General features: G+C 42.5%; 1 protein-coding gene across 6 annotated transcripts; it reads right to left on the minus strand.

Annotated features, from left to right (window-relative positions):
* Positions 1 to 429: 429 nt before the first annotated feature.
* Positions 430 to 15,525, minus strand: LOC121090954 (SERTA domain-containing protein 2-like). 6 transcript variants are annotated; one of them, XM_040599866.1, is made up of 4 exons: positions 15,366 to 15,525; positions 12,294 to 12,414; positions 11,506 to 11,608; positions 430 to 4,127 (listed from the first exon to the last, which is right to left on the minus strand). In XM_040599866.1, exon 4 carries the CDS (start codon positions 4,121 to 4,123, stop codon positions 3,272 to 3,274), a length of 852 nt encoding a protein of 283 aa, XP_040455800.1. In that variant the 5' UTR covers positions 4,124 to 4,127; positions 11,506 to 11,608; positions 12,294 to 12,414; positions 15,366 to 15,525; the 3' UTR covers positions 430 to 3,271. The 6 variants fall into 6 exon arrangements, with proteins under 6 accessions (XP_040455800.1, XP_040455797.1, XP_040455799.1 ...); XM_040599863.1 differs by lacking the exon at positions 11,506 to 11,608 and adding an exon at positions 13,739 to 13,777 and having other exon boundaries at positions 15,366 to 15,524; XM_040599865.1 differs by lacking the exon at positions 11,506 to 11,608 and having other exon boundaries at positions 12,284 to 12,414.
* Positions 15,526 to 17,268: the final 1,743 nt, after the last annotated feature.

The raw sequence follows: 17,268 nt of genomic DNA on the forward strand, positions 1-17,268 counted from the left end.
ACCTTATTATTACTATTGGTAGGAATTACCACATGAGGTGTGGGGAACCCAGGTTATAAATGTGTAATTGTCCGGGGGTTTCTTTGTTCGGGGTCCCTCTTTGGAGGCAGCCAGCTCAAGCTGTAGCACTATTAATAGAAAGTACTTTCATAAAGGAATCTATCTTTCCACTTATGCGGAAACCTAGAGTGGAACCCTGTTCTGGTGGCCGCCATGTGTAATTTCCTTAACAGCAAATCTATGTACAGTGTTTAGCATTTCTGGGGAGAAAGGGAGGAAAAGTAAGTAAAAGAGGAAAAAAGCACAAAAGCAACCACATAGGGAAAATGTTATATCTTCATGAGTAAAAGACCAAATGAAGGGTGACAAGGTACCATGGCTTTCTGTTTTTAAAAGAGTCAAATATTGAAGGCTTCAAAATATAAATGGTTAAACTGCAAAACTGTGGCTTTTATTTCCAAACATACAATAAATAGGTCCACCACAACTAGCCTCTAACTTCATTTTACATGGAAGGATTTTAAAATTAGTTTGTGCATATTTAAAAATTAAACTTCCCTTTGCACGTAATTCCATACATAACCAAACTGCATTACATACCAGCTTATGGTCTTGGCACTGTGATGCAAGCAACCAATTAGAAACAGAGCTTTGTGGCAAGCACTTGAACAAAAACTGCATTTTCAGTTGTTGATAAAACATGTACTAATGATTTAATCTTTTTCTGTAGTATACAAAAAAACTTTAGCATGTAAATGCTGAAAAGCAAGTTGTCTTCTCTTATGTTCCTGTAGGGGCTGCAAGGTGACTAAGTGGATTTATTAAGTGGTCACTATTTGCTACATGATACAATTTTCATACTAAAATATCTTTACTGCATAGTAACATTCCACATTTTCAAATGCAAAAAGAAATCAGATGCAGTCTTATTTTATCCCTCTCACTGAATTTAAAGACATTTTTAACCACAACTCTGTTTCATCACAGTGCAGAAGGCCCTTAATATTTCAAGGATTTATTCAGTCATATCTTTAATACAAAAGTAGAGGCTGAGGAAAAGCCAGAGTAGTCTATACACAATGCACAATCTGTGTACATTCTGAAGCTGTACCTCTTCAAGAACTATTTATACACTCTTCAAACAAATCCCTTTATCCAGCAATTCAAAATACTTTAGATCAGAAGTTTTATATTAGAATCAATACATTATATGCATATAAATACATTTATACCCTTCGGTTGCTAAACAACCCAGATGGCTGCAAGGATGTGACCTGAACTGGTTCTCCATTGGTTTGGGATACCAAATCATATCGGCAGCGAACTGTTAACCAAAACAGTCACAGTAAAAAAAATGGAGATCTTTGCACAAGGCAGGTGTGCCACAGCATCAGTTAAGACTAGAAATACTAGGTGACACCCTGGCCCCTTCAATAGGGCGAGGATTTCAACTTCAGTGAGATGCAACACACAGGCAACATTTTTTTCCTCTGCCGATGCCCTGCTCATGAAGTCTCAGCAGAACAACAACAAAAAAAAAAAAAAGAAGAAAAAAAAAAGTCCCCCCCCACCCTCAAACAACAAACCAAAGCAAAGCTTTTACAACTGCCAGTTTTCTTACAAGACAGGTGCTGCAGCTTTCAAGAACAAAGTAAAAGTCTTATAATTAAAAAACAAAAAAAACCCCAAACATTTAATGTGCAAGTGTGTAATTCAGAAGACAAGAGCAAGGATCAATATAAACCTCAGTTCAAGCTGAAACACAGTATCCAAACAGTCTTCTGGAAAAATAGTTCTCACTGCAAATCTCATCTTCAGTTAATGAGTGCGCTTATATATACTTATATACACACCTGCCATACGCGCGCACCCCCTGCTTCCCCAGCACGATCTGCAGCAGCAGCAGCAGCCACCGCGACGCTTCCAAAAGCCCACGCGGGCCCCAGCCCCGCTGCGTCCCAGCAGCCAGAGCCCTGAGCTCCCACAGCCACAGCTGCGCCACGGTTCTGAGTCATCCGCACCGACTCACCGCACACCCCTGAGGATCCCAGGAGCCTTCAGAGCAGTCAGCGCTGGTGTCACAAGAAGTGTTCTCAGCTTCGTTTCTTAAAAGGATACAGAAATGTTGACTCCCGGGAGTATCCTCCTCCAAAGGTGCTAGAAGTTTTACGTTTGAAGCGTTTCTTTCCACAATGCCAGGTATACAAATGTGTATCTTTTTAAATAATATTGCACATAAAAATAATCTTAAAACTTTGTAGTGAAAGCAGGGTTGAAGGACAGTGTTCTCCAAAACAGATTAAAAAGCTACCTGTACACAGTAATTTTTAATTTAAAGAACGCCAAGATTATTCAAAATCTAAGCACATAATACTGACAGAAAAATGTTAAATTGCACAATCTACATATAAATTACATTTGTAAATACTTAAAACTTTTTAAACATTGAATACCCTTGATTTCACAAATCAGCTAGGTCACTGTCAAAGGATCAGCTTAATGAGTTAGAAGTATTTTCCCCCAGAAAAAAAAACAAACCAGAAACAAAAAGACCTGCAGTCTTAGACGAAGCACTGGAAAAAGAGTTAAAGCATTTCAGCTCAGAGGTAGTGCTAAACACATCCAACTAGAAGTCCATTATATTTGGACTATGATGAAATAACGTAGTAAAATGTAGAAAGACTATAAAATTTACAAAAATAAATAGTTCTGAATGCTTTAGAAAATGCAAGAGACTTCATTGATTAAGTGTCTTGATCTGCTTTTCTGACCAAAAGAAAGCAAAGTGTCTCATTTTTAAAATATACCCATCTCTAGTAATGTGTCTGCAATCCACGCAATCCAACTATGCAACTTGACATACGCCAACTTGGCTTAACTCTGATATTAAAAATAAAGTGGAGGCTTTGTAAAAGACCATCTCATATGAAATTTGTTTTGCATGTAAGTTCTTCTGACAAATTAAAAATTGCACATAAAAAAAGTTTATTGAAAGAGGCGTGAGGGGTGATAAGGGTATGTGCTTGTTGTTCCACATACACCCTGGAAGGAAAATGATGATTGCACAGTTCTGATAAATAAATATTTCTTTAAAAAAAAATAATCTGCCACTATTTTGGTTTTTAAGTTTTGGAATTATTTAGAAAATCCCACTATGGACAAATTACTTTTAGTTTGTGTTTTAAGGAATTCTTTACAGCTTTTCCAGTGGCTTGTATCCTGAAACCAAATGGAAGTGGCAGTTAAAAAGTATCTTTGGGTAGAACAAGTATCAGGATCCAACAAGAATTTCCATGATGTGGTCCAACTCACTCAGATCTGTTCTACATATCTGAATGTTGCTTGCTGAAGATGAATTACAAGATGGAAAGGTTTTCAATGGTTCTTCTGTAGCAAGAGATGGTGGTCTGGGCGGCATTAGTGGCGGGCAACAAAAGTCTGAATCATACATTGAAGTGTCAATATCTTCAAAAATGTCATCTATTGCCAAATCCTTCAAGTAACTAGTTGAATTTGAAATCTCAAAGGAACCAAACACACATTCAGCTCCCTTCAAATCCTGTCTATCATCTTCTAGTTTCAGACCAGTATTTTCTGAAAACTTTGGCTGGTCGTCTCCAGTAGGAACCAGACAAGTAGGCGGGCTTATATCTTCTACAAAGTCTAAATCCTTCAGAATGGATGAAATAGCAGATGACATATCATCATCTGAAACTATCAGCAGGCTATTTTCAATTGGGTCTTCTACAGACCGCAAGTCGCAACAGTTAGACTCCTGCTGACTAACACCTGAAGGCAACTGAAGAGAAATCCCAGATGACTCCACCCCTGTGTAGCTGTGAGAACTAGGAGCAATGCCAGGGCAGACATTAATCGGCTGCTGGTTACTCTCTTGTCTCATTTCCTCTTGAATTTGCCGTACTGTGTTGGCTATGAGGACAGAACGGTGCAAGTTCGGTTCCACCAGCATTTTGTATGTCTGTAACTTGGTGAGGCACATATTAAGCACCAGCTGCCTCTTAAGTGGGTATGGCAGATTTCGACTGGAATCAAAGGCACTCGAGAGACCAGCCATGTTCTCCTCATAGTCACTCAGCTTGCGTTTTAGACCTCTCCCCAACATGAACCTGAAAGAGAGATGTTAGGAATTAACCTTGGACAAGCCTATCGCTTCTTCTGCAAGATCTCAACAGACACTTTTTGAAAAGCCTGTAGCGTTACAATGTATTGGTTAACTTAGACTCTTAATGCCACAGAACACTGAAAGACAGAGTAAAATCTTAGACAAGATACAACTTGCATTGAGAAGATGCACTTTCCAGCTCTATTGTTTCACAACAATTTAGTCAAGGTCAGGTTGCTTGAGGTTGTGAGCAACCTGGTCTAGCGAAAGATGTCCCTCCCTGCCCATGGCATGGGAGCTGCAACTAGATGACCTCTAAGGTCACTTCCAACCCAAACCATCCTACAAGTATATGATTTTATTTCTTTTAAACAGAAACCACAAAAGAGATATAGTAACTTTTTTTTAAAAAAAGCTATATACTTCTAAGGTTAGGTTTTAAGGTTTTGCTTTAATTCTACTATAAGAATACGAACTTAATTATTTAAAATCTGTAACAGCTAAGATTTTTAGATGCTTATCCATTTAAATTATATAGCATACAAACAAATAATTAATGAGAAATATCTGAATGTCCACATGAAATAAACTAGATGCTCACACCAAGGATTACAGTAACTATAGATTATTCAACATTTTCATTTTAGCATTTGTTTCTACATACAGTAGATAAGATTGTAAAGCTAGTTTCAACACCCATTTTTATCTCATTAAGGTATTTTTAGCGTCTTGCTCAGTGTCTCTGAGAACCCTCTACAGAATTAATTTCTCTTCCTCTTTGGTGACTTAAAAGTTAATTTACTACAGCTGAACCATCCAGGCAAGACCAACACCATGCCCCCTCGCACAGGATCCTTATATCCATTCCACAGCTTAGTCATTTAGCTAAAGAGTGGGAGGAAATTTGGCTGTGCCACAGAGCTCGCAGAATGATGATCGGTGCTCATGGCTGCTGGTTCACAGGCTCCTACTGACTTAACGCTAAATGGATGCATCAGAGGGCTAGCAAACAGCATTTTAGAAGTGACCAATTCTGGTACATAGCTAAAAGAAAAGACATAGAATTTAGTTGCTTTCAGTCTGCTTTCCATGCTTTTGCACTATAATGGTAGAGCTAGAACACTGTGGTACAAAAACTGTATGCACACACTCCTAAAACATAGGCGATCCAAACAAACACATGCTTGGATATTTTGCAATTACCATTCAAAGTATTTTATTACGGACAACAAGCACTAGGCAACCACTTGCATAAACACAGAAAAGGAGTATACCATGCACAGGAAACCCTGACAAAGTCTCGATTACACACTTCTTGATGTGTCCATGGAATACAGGCACCTCAGTCCCAAATAATTTTAAAAAAATTAAGCAATCATAAATTAGACACCCAGTGGCAGATTAAGGGCAGAACCTTCATACACAATGATACAGACCCTGCATGCTGTAGAGGGCCTCCCAACTTCCTTTCATGTGAGCATGGGATACTGCCAGCAATACCTCAGCTGATTGCCGCAGCTGCCAGCTGCTAGCCGCCTGTTGCTAGACTTTTGGGGACAAGGAGAAGGCAGCAGGATAAAGCCTCTTTTACTTTTGGGATTTCTCCAGATTTGCAGGAAACACTACAGGGCTCCATGGCTACATCCATCTGCTTAGACAAGACTGTTGGAGAACTCGGCTCCTCTGGAGGAACAGAAAGTAAGCAAGCAGTGCATGCTTCTCAGAAAAGACACACAAGAAAAAACAGACAGTTGCTAGAGGAGTTTAAGACTTCTTGATCATGCCCACTTTATTTTTAGGGATGTATGTGGATGAAATTAAATTTATCACAAGAATGTATTTTTACGTACAGGTAGTAGTTTGGTCTATACTTCAGTTTACTAACACGTTCACTATTAAAACAAAAAACTTTTACCACTTTGAATTTTACCAGTGCTGCATTTTTTAACTCCGGAAGTCTGGTTTACTCCAAAGTTTTCTGTTAAACTGCCACAGCACCAGCTGATTCTCTTTAAAAAACATAAGGTGTCTGGATAAGGTGTGCCTGTTCACCTAGGTGAACTTCCCACACTTACCACGTATTACTCCTCCATTCCAGCACCAGCAAATAGACCCACACAGCACCAAGCACTCAGTTACAGACAAAACCAGAAGAAATCTGGATACAAAATTCAGGCACCAAATATAATAACAGAATATATGTGGTGGGGGGCAATGTGCGAGTGTGCACACATGCATGCCTGCATGGCATCCTCAGTCAAACTATCAACTGTCAGCAACCAGTAATTTCAGACACAATCTGTGGAAAAAAATCACAATTATGCAGGACTTTTCAGCAGAACTGTTGCTAAGTATACTAACTCATATCATGAAGACAATTAGTGCCTGCAAATCATGGAAAACTCACAATAAAATTATTAACTCTCCATTTTAAATAGCGTTTAAATGTTGTGTACTACCTAAGGCATTACCCCATACCATTACTATAAGAATAAAAATATACATCCAAATGGCTATTTGTTCACGAAGCAACACTGTTCCCATGCACTGCAAACTAGTTTGCTTGGTTTTTTTCTCTCCAGTAATTAAAGCAGACCAAAATTCACACTCACAAGGGAACAAAATTAAGGCCATACAGGGGACAGTAATTCTGACATTTTATACATTCAGAATGCTTGGGGTTTTGGCAATTTACTGCTTTTAATATATTTTAAAATACATATTTACACTTTGTTAGACACACAGGAAACACTAGACATCTATTTGTATTATACAAACAATATTTATTTCCAACACCTCAAAATCATGTGCTACTATTTAAATTCTGTAAGCAAGCTTAAACAGCAAGCCAACTATCATATGTGATACAGGGTTTCACAAAAACAACTTAAAATGAAACGTTTCATTTTTAAATTCATACAGTAGACTAATTAGACTAAATATTTCATGCTCATACATGCACCCTCCTTTTCATTCCTCAAATTTCCTTCATAAAATTTGTCCCAGAGCATTCTAAAAATATATAACAAAGCTTGAGCATGACAGCACTCTGAACTATTAAAAATGAAGTGCAAGAAACATTATTTGCTCCAACTCCAAATGTTTCTATTTAAACTCCACACCCTCTTGATGTCAAAGATTATTTTTATTTTTTTAAATACACAAACGTAGTCCTATCTTATGCTTTATAAATTGTGGCTTTTTAGCACGATTTTTGCCTAACTGCAAGGATCCCCAAGACTCCCTCCAGGAGCTAGATGACTTCAGAGGTTACATAAAAATTTGGAAAAGGCTTATGAAAACCAGAGTACCACGGGTACAGTGGATTTAAAAATGACTAGTGTCATGGTTGCTACAGGAGACATTAAATTTCAGTTCTTGTCAAACACACTCAGCTGCTGACCTACAAAAGATACAAAGCCCCTTTGTTACCAGCTAATCTACATTTTATCAGGCCTTCTGCTTTACTTTCTAACACAAGAATTTCTGGCAGGGTCATATCCTTAACAAACTATTCCATATTTTCTAAGTAACTTGTCCATTGTGTATTAACACACGCATTCTAAACCCCCAAATTCATACACCAAATGCTCTCTTTTGATAGCACTACTTTGTAAAATAATGTCATCAACATCTTACATAATTATGCAGTGTTTGCCCCACTTCAATTTTTGGTACTAAGGAAAAGAAACCAAAGTTTACACAAAAATCCAAGCTACCAGGCCCCAACAATCCTGTATTACCAAGTGATTGCTGCACAGCTGTCAGTCCTTTCCATCAGCTGACGGTACAGCAGAGACAGTTCAAAGAGGTGCAAGTTGGGCATGCTAAAACAGGGTGCCTAGAAACTGCACTCTCCTTACTCCAGCTTAATTCCAGGAACCTACTCAGATCTCAAAAAACTGGATCAAGTAACAGGATTTTGGAACGTGCCAATCTGATAATTCTGTAATTTGTAAGTAAATAAACTGAACAAAAATTAAAGTTTATGCCAACTTCAAATGTGAGGTCTACACATAGCTATTCAATAATAAAAGAAGCAAGCTGTAAGTCACCCTTCTCTTGAACTCCAAGAAGTCCAACAACAAAATTTTTCTTTTTATTGCAGATGCTCTATTTTAGAATCTTTTGCCATGAAAAATCCAAGAACAATGAGGAACATCACATCTCAAATTTTTTTCCGGCATTTTCTCATCCTCTCTCATTACAGCAATGCAAACTGAGCTGCAGGCCATTTATGGCAGGCTTTTTAAACTCAAATTATTTTGCAGATATAAAGAAGAGGAAGCAAAGCGAACTCCATGTTTACAAGTGCCAAACTCTCCATCCATATGACTGAACTACAAAGGAGTCTGTGCACAGAAATTCTGCTCCCGACAGCATGTTCCTCAGCTCCTTCCAGTTCCATGGAGGACATTTCATAGAAACTCCTCTGGGCTAAGACGGGAAGAAGCATCCATGGACTGCAATTCTACACCATACCAGGGTCTGAAAAAACTTGGGAGGGAAGAGGCACATCCCTGGTTGGCAAATTCACACAGAATACCAAACAGGCCTAGTCACAGTGTGCAGCTACTCAGAAGAAACATTCCAGGCTACCAAGAAAAATCCGCATCGCAATGCGTTGTGGACAATACAGGACTGGTGCCACCATTTCAGAGGGAAAACACAGCTCCATCTGTCACAGGGTCTGATAGTGCAGTGCAGCTGCCACTGCCGCATGGTTAGGAAGTACAGCTGGAAACAGTCACAAACAAGAATGCAGCATGTGAAAACCTTTGATTACTTCTATCTGGGCAAACCACTTGATTTCCTTTTCCACACCTTCCAAGAAAAGTTTTAGCAGCAAGTTAAACAATGTTTAAAACTTAGAACAGAACAGAGCTTTAACTTTCAGTAGAGAAAAGCTTCAAAAATAATGTGTATATAAAACATGACTGCCAGAGTTAGTGTTGTCTGAACACGGAGTTTTCACACATAAACCAAGCACTACAGTCAACCACATGAGAGTTATTAATTTACCACGAAACAATATGCTTAAATAGCAAAATCATCAATAAAGTACTTGGCCTGCACTATGCAGGTCAAAATCATTTAATTGATAGTGGTCCCTTTTGGTTTTTCTTCTTAGGATATTATTAAATTCAGACTGGCTTGATCCTTTCCATACAGCCACACTGTTGCATTTTTCAGCCTAACACTGTCTAAATGCGAAAAATTACTTTCTCTTGTAGGACAGAAAAATCATATTTGAATAGGTGAAAGCTGCCCATCCAGTATTCATTCAGTAATGCAACTTATGTATTAAAATCAGAATTAGAGACTAGTTGCTATTGTAATTTGGGTAATTCCCTTTCAAAGTCTCCTTTGGCTCATAACTGTAGAAACCACGTAATAGTAAAACCAGACTGAAGTCTCTTCGGATTGTAAACTTGTGTTAGTGACTGACCAAAGCTGGCTGATAACCTGATTTCCTGCTCACCCCTCTTCCCTGGGCACACATTTCACAAGCACACATCTACCTGCAGGAAGTACAAAGGAAGACAAACATCCCTATAATTATGGCTACTTCCCAGAATTATTTTATGTAAGCCACGCTATTTTTAATGATAAATCCTTCTCCTACCCAACACACATTTTAGCTTAAAGCTATTAACGAAGTTGTGTTGCCTAAGTGGTGGACTAGGCTCTTGACTAGTATTCCACATATAGGAAGCTGCACAAGGAAAAGGTAACGCTGAAGGTATGGGTAACACAGTATAAATCCTTTCCTCCTATCCGGACTTAACACTGATCACGTAAACGTGACTTACGTAACACAGTAAGCTGTCAGACTACACAGAACAGTGTATCTGATCTGGTGTCTTTAGCAAGTGTTGGAGATCCCCATAACATCTTGGCTGTTAGCAAAAGTTAAGAGGAAGTGAGGGAAGGAGGATTAAACACCTTAGAAAACACTGAAGTAAAAACTAATTCAGACCTGAAGACACTTTAAAATACACAGAATTGTATTTAAGTCCATTGCCTCCCCACCCCCCACCAGCCCTGCCCCAGTTTAGCCAAGATGAGTAACTGCTGGAGAAGGCAGAAGTGACTAAAAGTGTGCATACAGGGAGGAGTGCAGTCCTACCAGCTTACTCCCATACCTAAAGTCGTATGTAACAACTTCTTTACAGGAATTAGAAATGGCCAGAAAATAGCTGCTCAAAAAAAGCATAAGTAATGTCAACTTTCTGGTCACCAAATCCTGACTTATAATACACCTAAGTCTGTTTCTACTAAAGCAACTGGAACACAGAACCAACATATGCTACTCTTCAGACTTAAAAAACAAACCAAACCAACCCCACCCCCCAAAACCACAGAGAAAAAACCCCCACACCTATGGATGTGCCTAAAACCTTTCCCATATTTTGAAAATAAAGAGTAGGCTGAATAGTATTCATTAAGTAGAGGAAAGGAACAAGAGGAAGACTGAGTATAGTACAGAATTAGTCTGGAATTCATAACCTTCCCGCTGTCACTTCACTATTTGTGGAAGTAGAGAGTAAGTATGTACCATACACTAGTATTTTAGGAGCTGAAACGATGTTTACAAAGCACTTGGGAGTAAGTTTTAACTTGATTTAAAAGTTAGTTTGAATCCCACAAACACAACCTACTTATGTTACATCTAATGTTACCTAGAAAATTCCTGCACTTCAAGGACATCTTCCTAAGTTCCTTACTCCCATTTTACTTCAAAAAGCAGTTAAGAGCTTTGCTTTACAGACTACCACAGCTAAGTTTCAGGGCACATTTCACACTGAAGAAGAAACTCTCCTTAGGATGCGTAGCTTCCACAAGCTACATCAAGTGGATCTGGGCTGTTTAAACCAGTAAATGGACCATATTGTCAGCAGCTGCTATTTATCACTACAGGCTAATATATATAGCTGCTGAGGCAGTACCAGTTTTAAGTAGAGAAAAACTTCCATCCTTAAAAGAGAACAAACTAAACCACTGCCACTCTTCTCCTTCCTGTCCCCCTCTACACTTGTGTATTTAGTTCTGCATTTATAAATAAAGCTCACAGGTATGTATTTTTAATAAGAGTGTGTTTAACAGATTTTTTTCTCAGGAATTTTGGGTGGATATTTTTTTTTAGCCCAAGAAGGGCTCAGAATCATTTAAACTAAGGGTCAACAGTAGCTCGGAAAAAGCTAACTAAGTTAGCTTAGTAACAGAGTTACTAAATCTAGAAACTCCCATAGTAAAACTAAACTGTAATTAAATGAGATTATAAAGGACTCCAAACAACAAGAACCAAACCACCACAGTTCCACAAAAATATCTCACTGGAGAGATAAATGATCATTAGAACTGCAAATGCGATGACATACCTCTTCACAGCTTGTTCTAATCAGCTGAACAGTTCTCAATTGGTTTTCTTTACGTATCTATGTACTTCAAATATAGATACTGGATGTATTCACCTACATAACACTGACATGTATTTTAAAGTTATAGTGATTTAAGTAAAGATCCATTAATAACAACAGTTATAGCCTAATAATTATATCAAATCAGCATGCCCATACTTTTAACAGAAAATCAGACCATTAACAGTAAAAGCAATGAAGGGGAAAAAGAAAAAAAAAAAAGAGCAGCTTTTCTCCTGATAGAGGACCGTGAATATACTCTAGGTCTCTGTATGGGATATTTAGGTAAATAAATTCCAATAACCAAATCAGAAATTGCTTTAAATTTTCTCTAACAGAGTGGCACACAACAGTTCTTCAGTATCCGAAGTACCTTCTCCTCACAAGACAGGACTCTAATACTCAATTTCAGCAGCTGAGCAGGGGCTCTCACTATAGAATTGAGGCTGTATTTAACAAATTTCTAAGAAATATGATCATATGGAAGTATTAAATTCTTTGTTACGTTATACAACTTCCTCATTATAAAAGAAAAAAAAAAAAAAAAGGTAATGCAAATTCAGATTAGTCAAACCAAAGACCTTATACTATCCCATGAGCCTAAAGCACTTTAATTATATATCACACCCATTTTTAAAAATTGTTTTTTACTTTACAATTCTAGCCTGAAAAATAACATCTACAACTGATTATCAGAAGACATGCTATGCACATAAGATATGATTTCATAAAAACATACAATTAGTTACCCTTAGAAAACAGAAAGGAGTTCAGGCAGGAAGATTCCAGATTTTGCATAAAGTGTGGTCATCCAAGAGTCTTGAACTATGCAAGAGGCCAAGCCATCCACCGAGGTAGGATGATGTGACACTGGAGGGGAAAAACAAAACAAAACCAAAACCAGAGTATTTCATTACCATGTCATTTTTTTAAGTATTAAGCACACAATTCAATACAATTTTTTAAACTGATTGCGCTAAACCCTATTGAAACAGGAAAACTGAGTAAGAAAAACTGAAGTTCATGAATACACTGAAATAAGAGGAGGACCTGAGAATTTCAGCTATGAACACATAAAACATGGAAATCATCTTCTACAAATGAACGCTACAGAATAGAACACTGATCCTTTAAGTGTTAGGCTTTAGGAGGAGAACTTGCATTGATACTTCTTCAGGTTACTGAACACCAGTTTACAGTCTTAATAGTTTCAGAAAAGACAATACCATGAACTGTACAGAAGTAAATTTCAGAATTATCCCAACATTTACAGGCTGCAAAAGGAGTTAGGATTTTTATTAAATTCCCCAACTTTCCTCATTTTCAGCATACACAAAACCAGTATGAGAAGATAGATGGCAGGATGTCCTGTGATTGCATGTAACGTAGCATCATTTTCACCAAAACTGTGATAAAGCAACACCTGCAGTTTGGCTAGAGAACACATGGATTAAAACATGGATTAGATCAAGGCACTAGAAACTCGTGGAAAATGTGAAAAAGCTGAAGTGACAATAAACTATGGACTAAGCTAGATGATAAGGAGGGAACTGCTCGATGTATGCTCTTAAGGTCTCAACACCACCTGAAGAATCAGTTTCTTAATTCCAAGAATTAAAAGCCCTTATACATGCCAACAGTCTCCCATACAGATTATATTTAACATGTTTGTTTGTGCACAGTATATGTGTGCACACACAGACACCTGTCCCCCAACTACAGCAAACCAACTGCTTCACAAATTTACCATGAGAACATGAATCAGTACTTATCCAGATACTACACAGTCCTTCACGATCAAGGGTTCATATGGCACTTTACAAATCTTAATACATGGTGCAAGGCAGTCTTACATTTAGACAGACAGACAAGTACAGGAATAAAGTTCATCTTACATAGCAACTAATAGCCTGATGCTAGCAAAGGGCTACTCTGTTTACAGAACCTTGGAACTGTAAAGATGCAGTAAAACAGCAGCATCTGTGACCTAAGAACACCAAATCTCACCCACAGCAACGAACACATTATTATTTCCCTCCTCATTCTAGAAGCTGACTTCTTTCCCATCCTAAAGAGATCCAGGCTATTTGTAAATAAAAACACCAGAACAAACACACAAATGAAAATTCATAACCTATTTGCTTTGAAACAGTGGCACTTCAGAAGGTCACTACTGAGGTTTAATAAAGTGTACCTGTTAGGTCACTGCAGAGGTGTACATTCATTGCATTTTCTATACAATTAAAAGAAACAAACAAATGTTTTACAACGTGAAGTCTTTTCAGCATTAAAGTATCCTAAAATCTAACAAGCATGCTAAAAGTTGAAAAGTTTCAGACTTCAGCACCTTTGTTTAAAAAAAAAGTAGCTAAAAACCTCTGCTAAAAAATTAATACTGTTAATTGTATTTTAGAAGTCCAACCTTTTCCTAGAAGGTGCTGAAGTCCAGGAAGTTACCAGATTTAATTTCTTTATTATACAATTTAAAGGACTCCTGCAAAATTAACTGCTGAAGTTAGGATTTTTGCCCTAAATGATTTCACACGCTGGGACAAGTGTCAGGAAGAAGCAGAGGTAAAGGTTACTAGGCTTAGGTTTTTACAATGTGTTAAAAACCCCAAAACCATAGAAGACACACAGTAGCAATAAATCACCATGAATTACACGTCCAGTAGATTATTTTTGCTTTCACTGTTTTCCCTTGCAGTCTCCTAGTACCTGTTCACTTTAGAAATTTGAGATTATAGCATTCATTTAAACGTCAACGGTATTTTCCATATCACAGTTAACTGCGTTAATCAAAAAACCTCAGCTGAATCAGAAACAAAGCACAAAACTCCTGCACAGGGGCTCCTACCTATGTTTTTGGAAATTAACCGTTCCAACACAGTTTGGAAAATTCCAGGCCTATCTAGGGGAGGATTATTAACCGCGTCTATTAGCGGGATGAATTTCCGACATGCATAAAAGAGACCAAGCTTACGCTCCTCCAGTTTCACCCACCGACTTGTAATTCGGACTCACACACACGTTTCTCGAGCGAAACAAAACCTGGTATTAAAAACGTAACTGCAACAAACACACAAGTCGCAACTACCAGGAGGCAGCGATCAGGAGGGCCGGAATGAAAAGGCTGGCGACGGAGGGAGAGCCGCTTCCCTGCCCGCAGCCGCCCCTGCGAGCGCACCGGCCCCGCCGCAGCCCCGGGAGCTGCCACCATTTGGCCTTTGTGGCAGGCGCCGGGCTGGTACTTCCTGCAGCGGCCGCCCGCGCCCCCCCGCCGCGGGCAGCGGTAACCGGAGACAACCCCGGGCTCCCGAGCCGCGAAAAGTTCGCACTCCGCCCCCTCCCGCCGCCCGGCTCGCCGAGACCCCGGCCGAGCTAATTATAACTGCGCGAACAACTTCCACCGCGGTCCCCGCGCCCGCCGGCCTCCCCGCCCGCGGCCGCGCCCCCCCCCCCCGCACCCAGCCCCAACTCCTCAGGGCCCGCCGCGCCCACCCCCCCGCTCCCGCCGCCCCCCCCACCTGTCCCCGCTCCCGCCGGCCCCCCGCCCTCACCTCGCCCGGCCTCCGCGCCCTGCCCCCAAGGCCCCCCCCCCCGGACTTCCCGCTGTCCCCCCGCCCTGACCAGCCGTTTCTCCGCGGCCGTTACCGCCACCCCCACACCGCCCCCGGCACCGTGCCGTCTCCCTGCCCCCAGGCTCGCCGGCCCCACGCCCGCGGAGGAGGGAGGCTGCCCTCCCGCCCCCTGCCCCCTCGCGGTGCCTCCCTCAGACACCGCCCGGCCCCAGCCCAGCCTGACCCTGCCCGGCTCCCCACCTGGGAGCGGAAGAACCCCCGCCGCTCCTTCGCAGCCTGCCGTGCCCTCACCTAGCCAGCCGGCCGGGCTCCCTTCGGCGGGGCTGGGACTCCGACCGGGAGGAGGAGGTGGAGGCGAGTACCACCCCCGCCGGGCCCCGGCAGCCTCCGCTCCGCCCTTCCCTCCGCCCGCGGCGCCCACAGCGGCAGCGGGGGTGGGGAGGAGGGGGGCGCTGCGTGCACCGCGCCCGCCAGCTGGCCGCTTTCCCATTGGCCAGCGGCCCTTTCAACCTGCCCAGCAACCATTTTCTCACTGGCCGGCGAGCCGAGGAGGTTGGACTCCGACTGGCCCCGCGGCAGCGTCCAATGAGAAATCTGGGCGAGCCAAGGTAGGCGGTGCCGCGCGCCGATTTCACCCAATCGGAAGACGGGCGCCGCCGAGTCCCCCCGTCCCCCCGGCGCGGCGCTCCGGGAGACGGCCCCGCCCGCGAGGAGCGGGTGCCGCTGACGAGGGGCGGGGGGGGGGGAGGGCGGAGCGTGCGGGCAGGCACGAGGCGGCGCGAGGCGCGGCCGCACGCGCCGCTGCCCGCGGGCAGGTCCGGCCCCACCCGCAGCCGGCGGGGGTCCGCAGCCGCGGTGGGCGCCCCCCCCCCCCCCCCCCGCTGTAGGCGCTACCACCCGCACGTCGGGGTTCGAACCCACCCGCGGCGACACCGGCTGGCCCCGCGCTCCACACCGCTGTTAATTTTCGGCTTAAACTGGCAGCCAGCCGCTGGCGGAGAGGGCCACGCTGCGGTGGGAGGCACCGGCGGGGCCTCCGCAAAGCCACGCTCCTGCAACTCCCGTCTCCAGGGCAGTTGGGAAAGCAGGCACGCACGTCCCTCCACCGGCAATAACACCACCTCAAGCATTGCGCAATCCCTCCATAAATACTCACTTCATTTTTTTTCCCCTCCCGTTTAAAGATGAGGTAGCTTTGGCCACACTCAAGCCCCCCCTCATCTTTGCTTTCCACTGGCGTTTGCGTAATCAAGTTCTGTTGGCACAAGGGGCTGTACAAACCAGATTTCAAAATCAGAGGTTGGAGTGTTTGCAAAGGTTGATTTGGAGCCTCCAGTACACGAGGAAGCTCCCGCCGCGCCCCGCTCTGCAGCGGGGTGGGTTTACCTGCAGGGCAGGCAGAGCCACGCATGGAACACCAGCGCTGCCCACCCTCACACGGAGGTTACGCACTGGTCTAATAAATACTACAGAAACTGTCAGAGATGATCTACAACTTTGCTGAAAGATCAGCTACTTTTTCTCATTATTCAGCTGAAGAAAACCAATGGCTGTTTGAAACCCCTCAGGTCCAACAGACGCAAACCCTTCTGCCCACTGGTGGCACTTGCGCAGGGGTGGGAGCGCAGCGGGCCTGCGGCCTGGCGGAGGGGGCAAAGGGCATGGAGAGCTGTGGCTGAGCCCCGCAGGACCCGCGGCTGGAGGCGAGGGGACCCCCACAGCGTGCTGCCACCGCTTTCTGGGCCACAGCTGTGCTCTGACCTCCCTGCCGGGGGTCACAGAGCACAGAAGGGGAGCTAGTGCTGCCGCCAGAAGCATTAATGAATCCTTTCTGACAAGATGTGTCGGAGAGGAGGATGCCTCCTCAAATGGCTGAGGGGTGACACCCCTGCCCCCATGGTCCATCTGCTGCACCAAGTATAAGCAGGGGACTGGTGGCAGTGCTGAAGGGGAGGAATGGACCAAATATCCCCCCATACCCTTTCCCTTCCCATCACACACTGTGGCTTAAGTGGAAGAGTAACACCAAGATGTTCAGGATTCTTCCGTCTGCTCAAGTCAACCAGGGACAATCAAAAGTATTGCACCAGGACCGACCCCTGCCATATGATAGGGATTATCTCCGAGGAATAGATACAGGATA

This window comes from Falco naumanni, chromosome 7 (assembly GCF_017639655.2).
Source record: "Falco naumanni isolate bFalNau1 chromosome 7, bFalNau1.pat, whole genome shotgun sequence".
Taxonomy (NCBI): Eukaryota; Metazoa; Chordata; class Aves; order Falconiformes; family Falconidae; genus Falco; species Falco naumanni.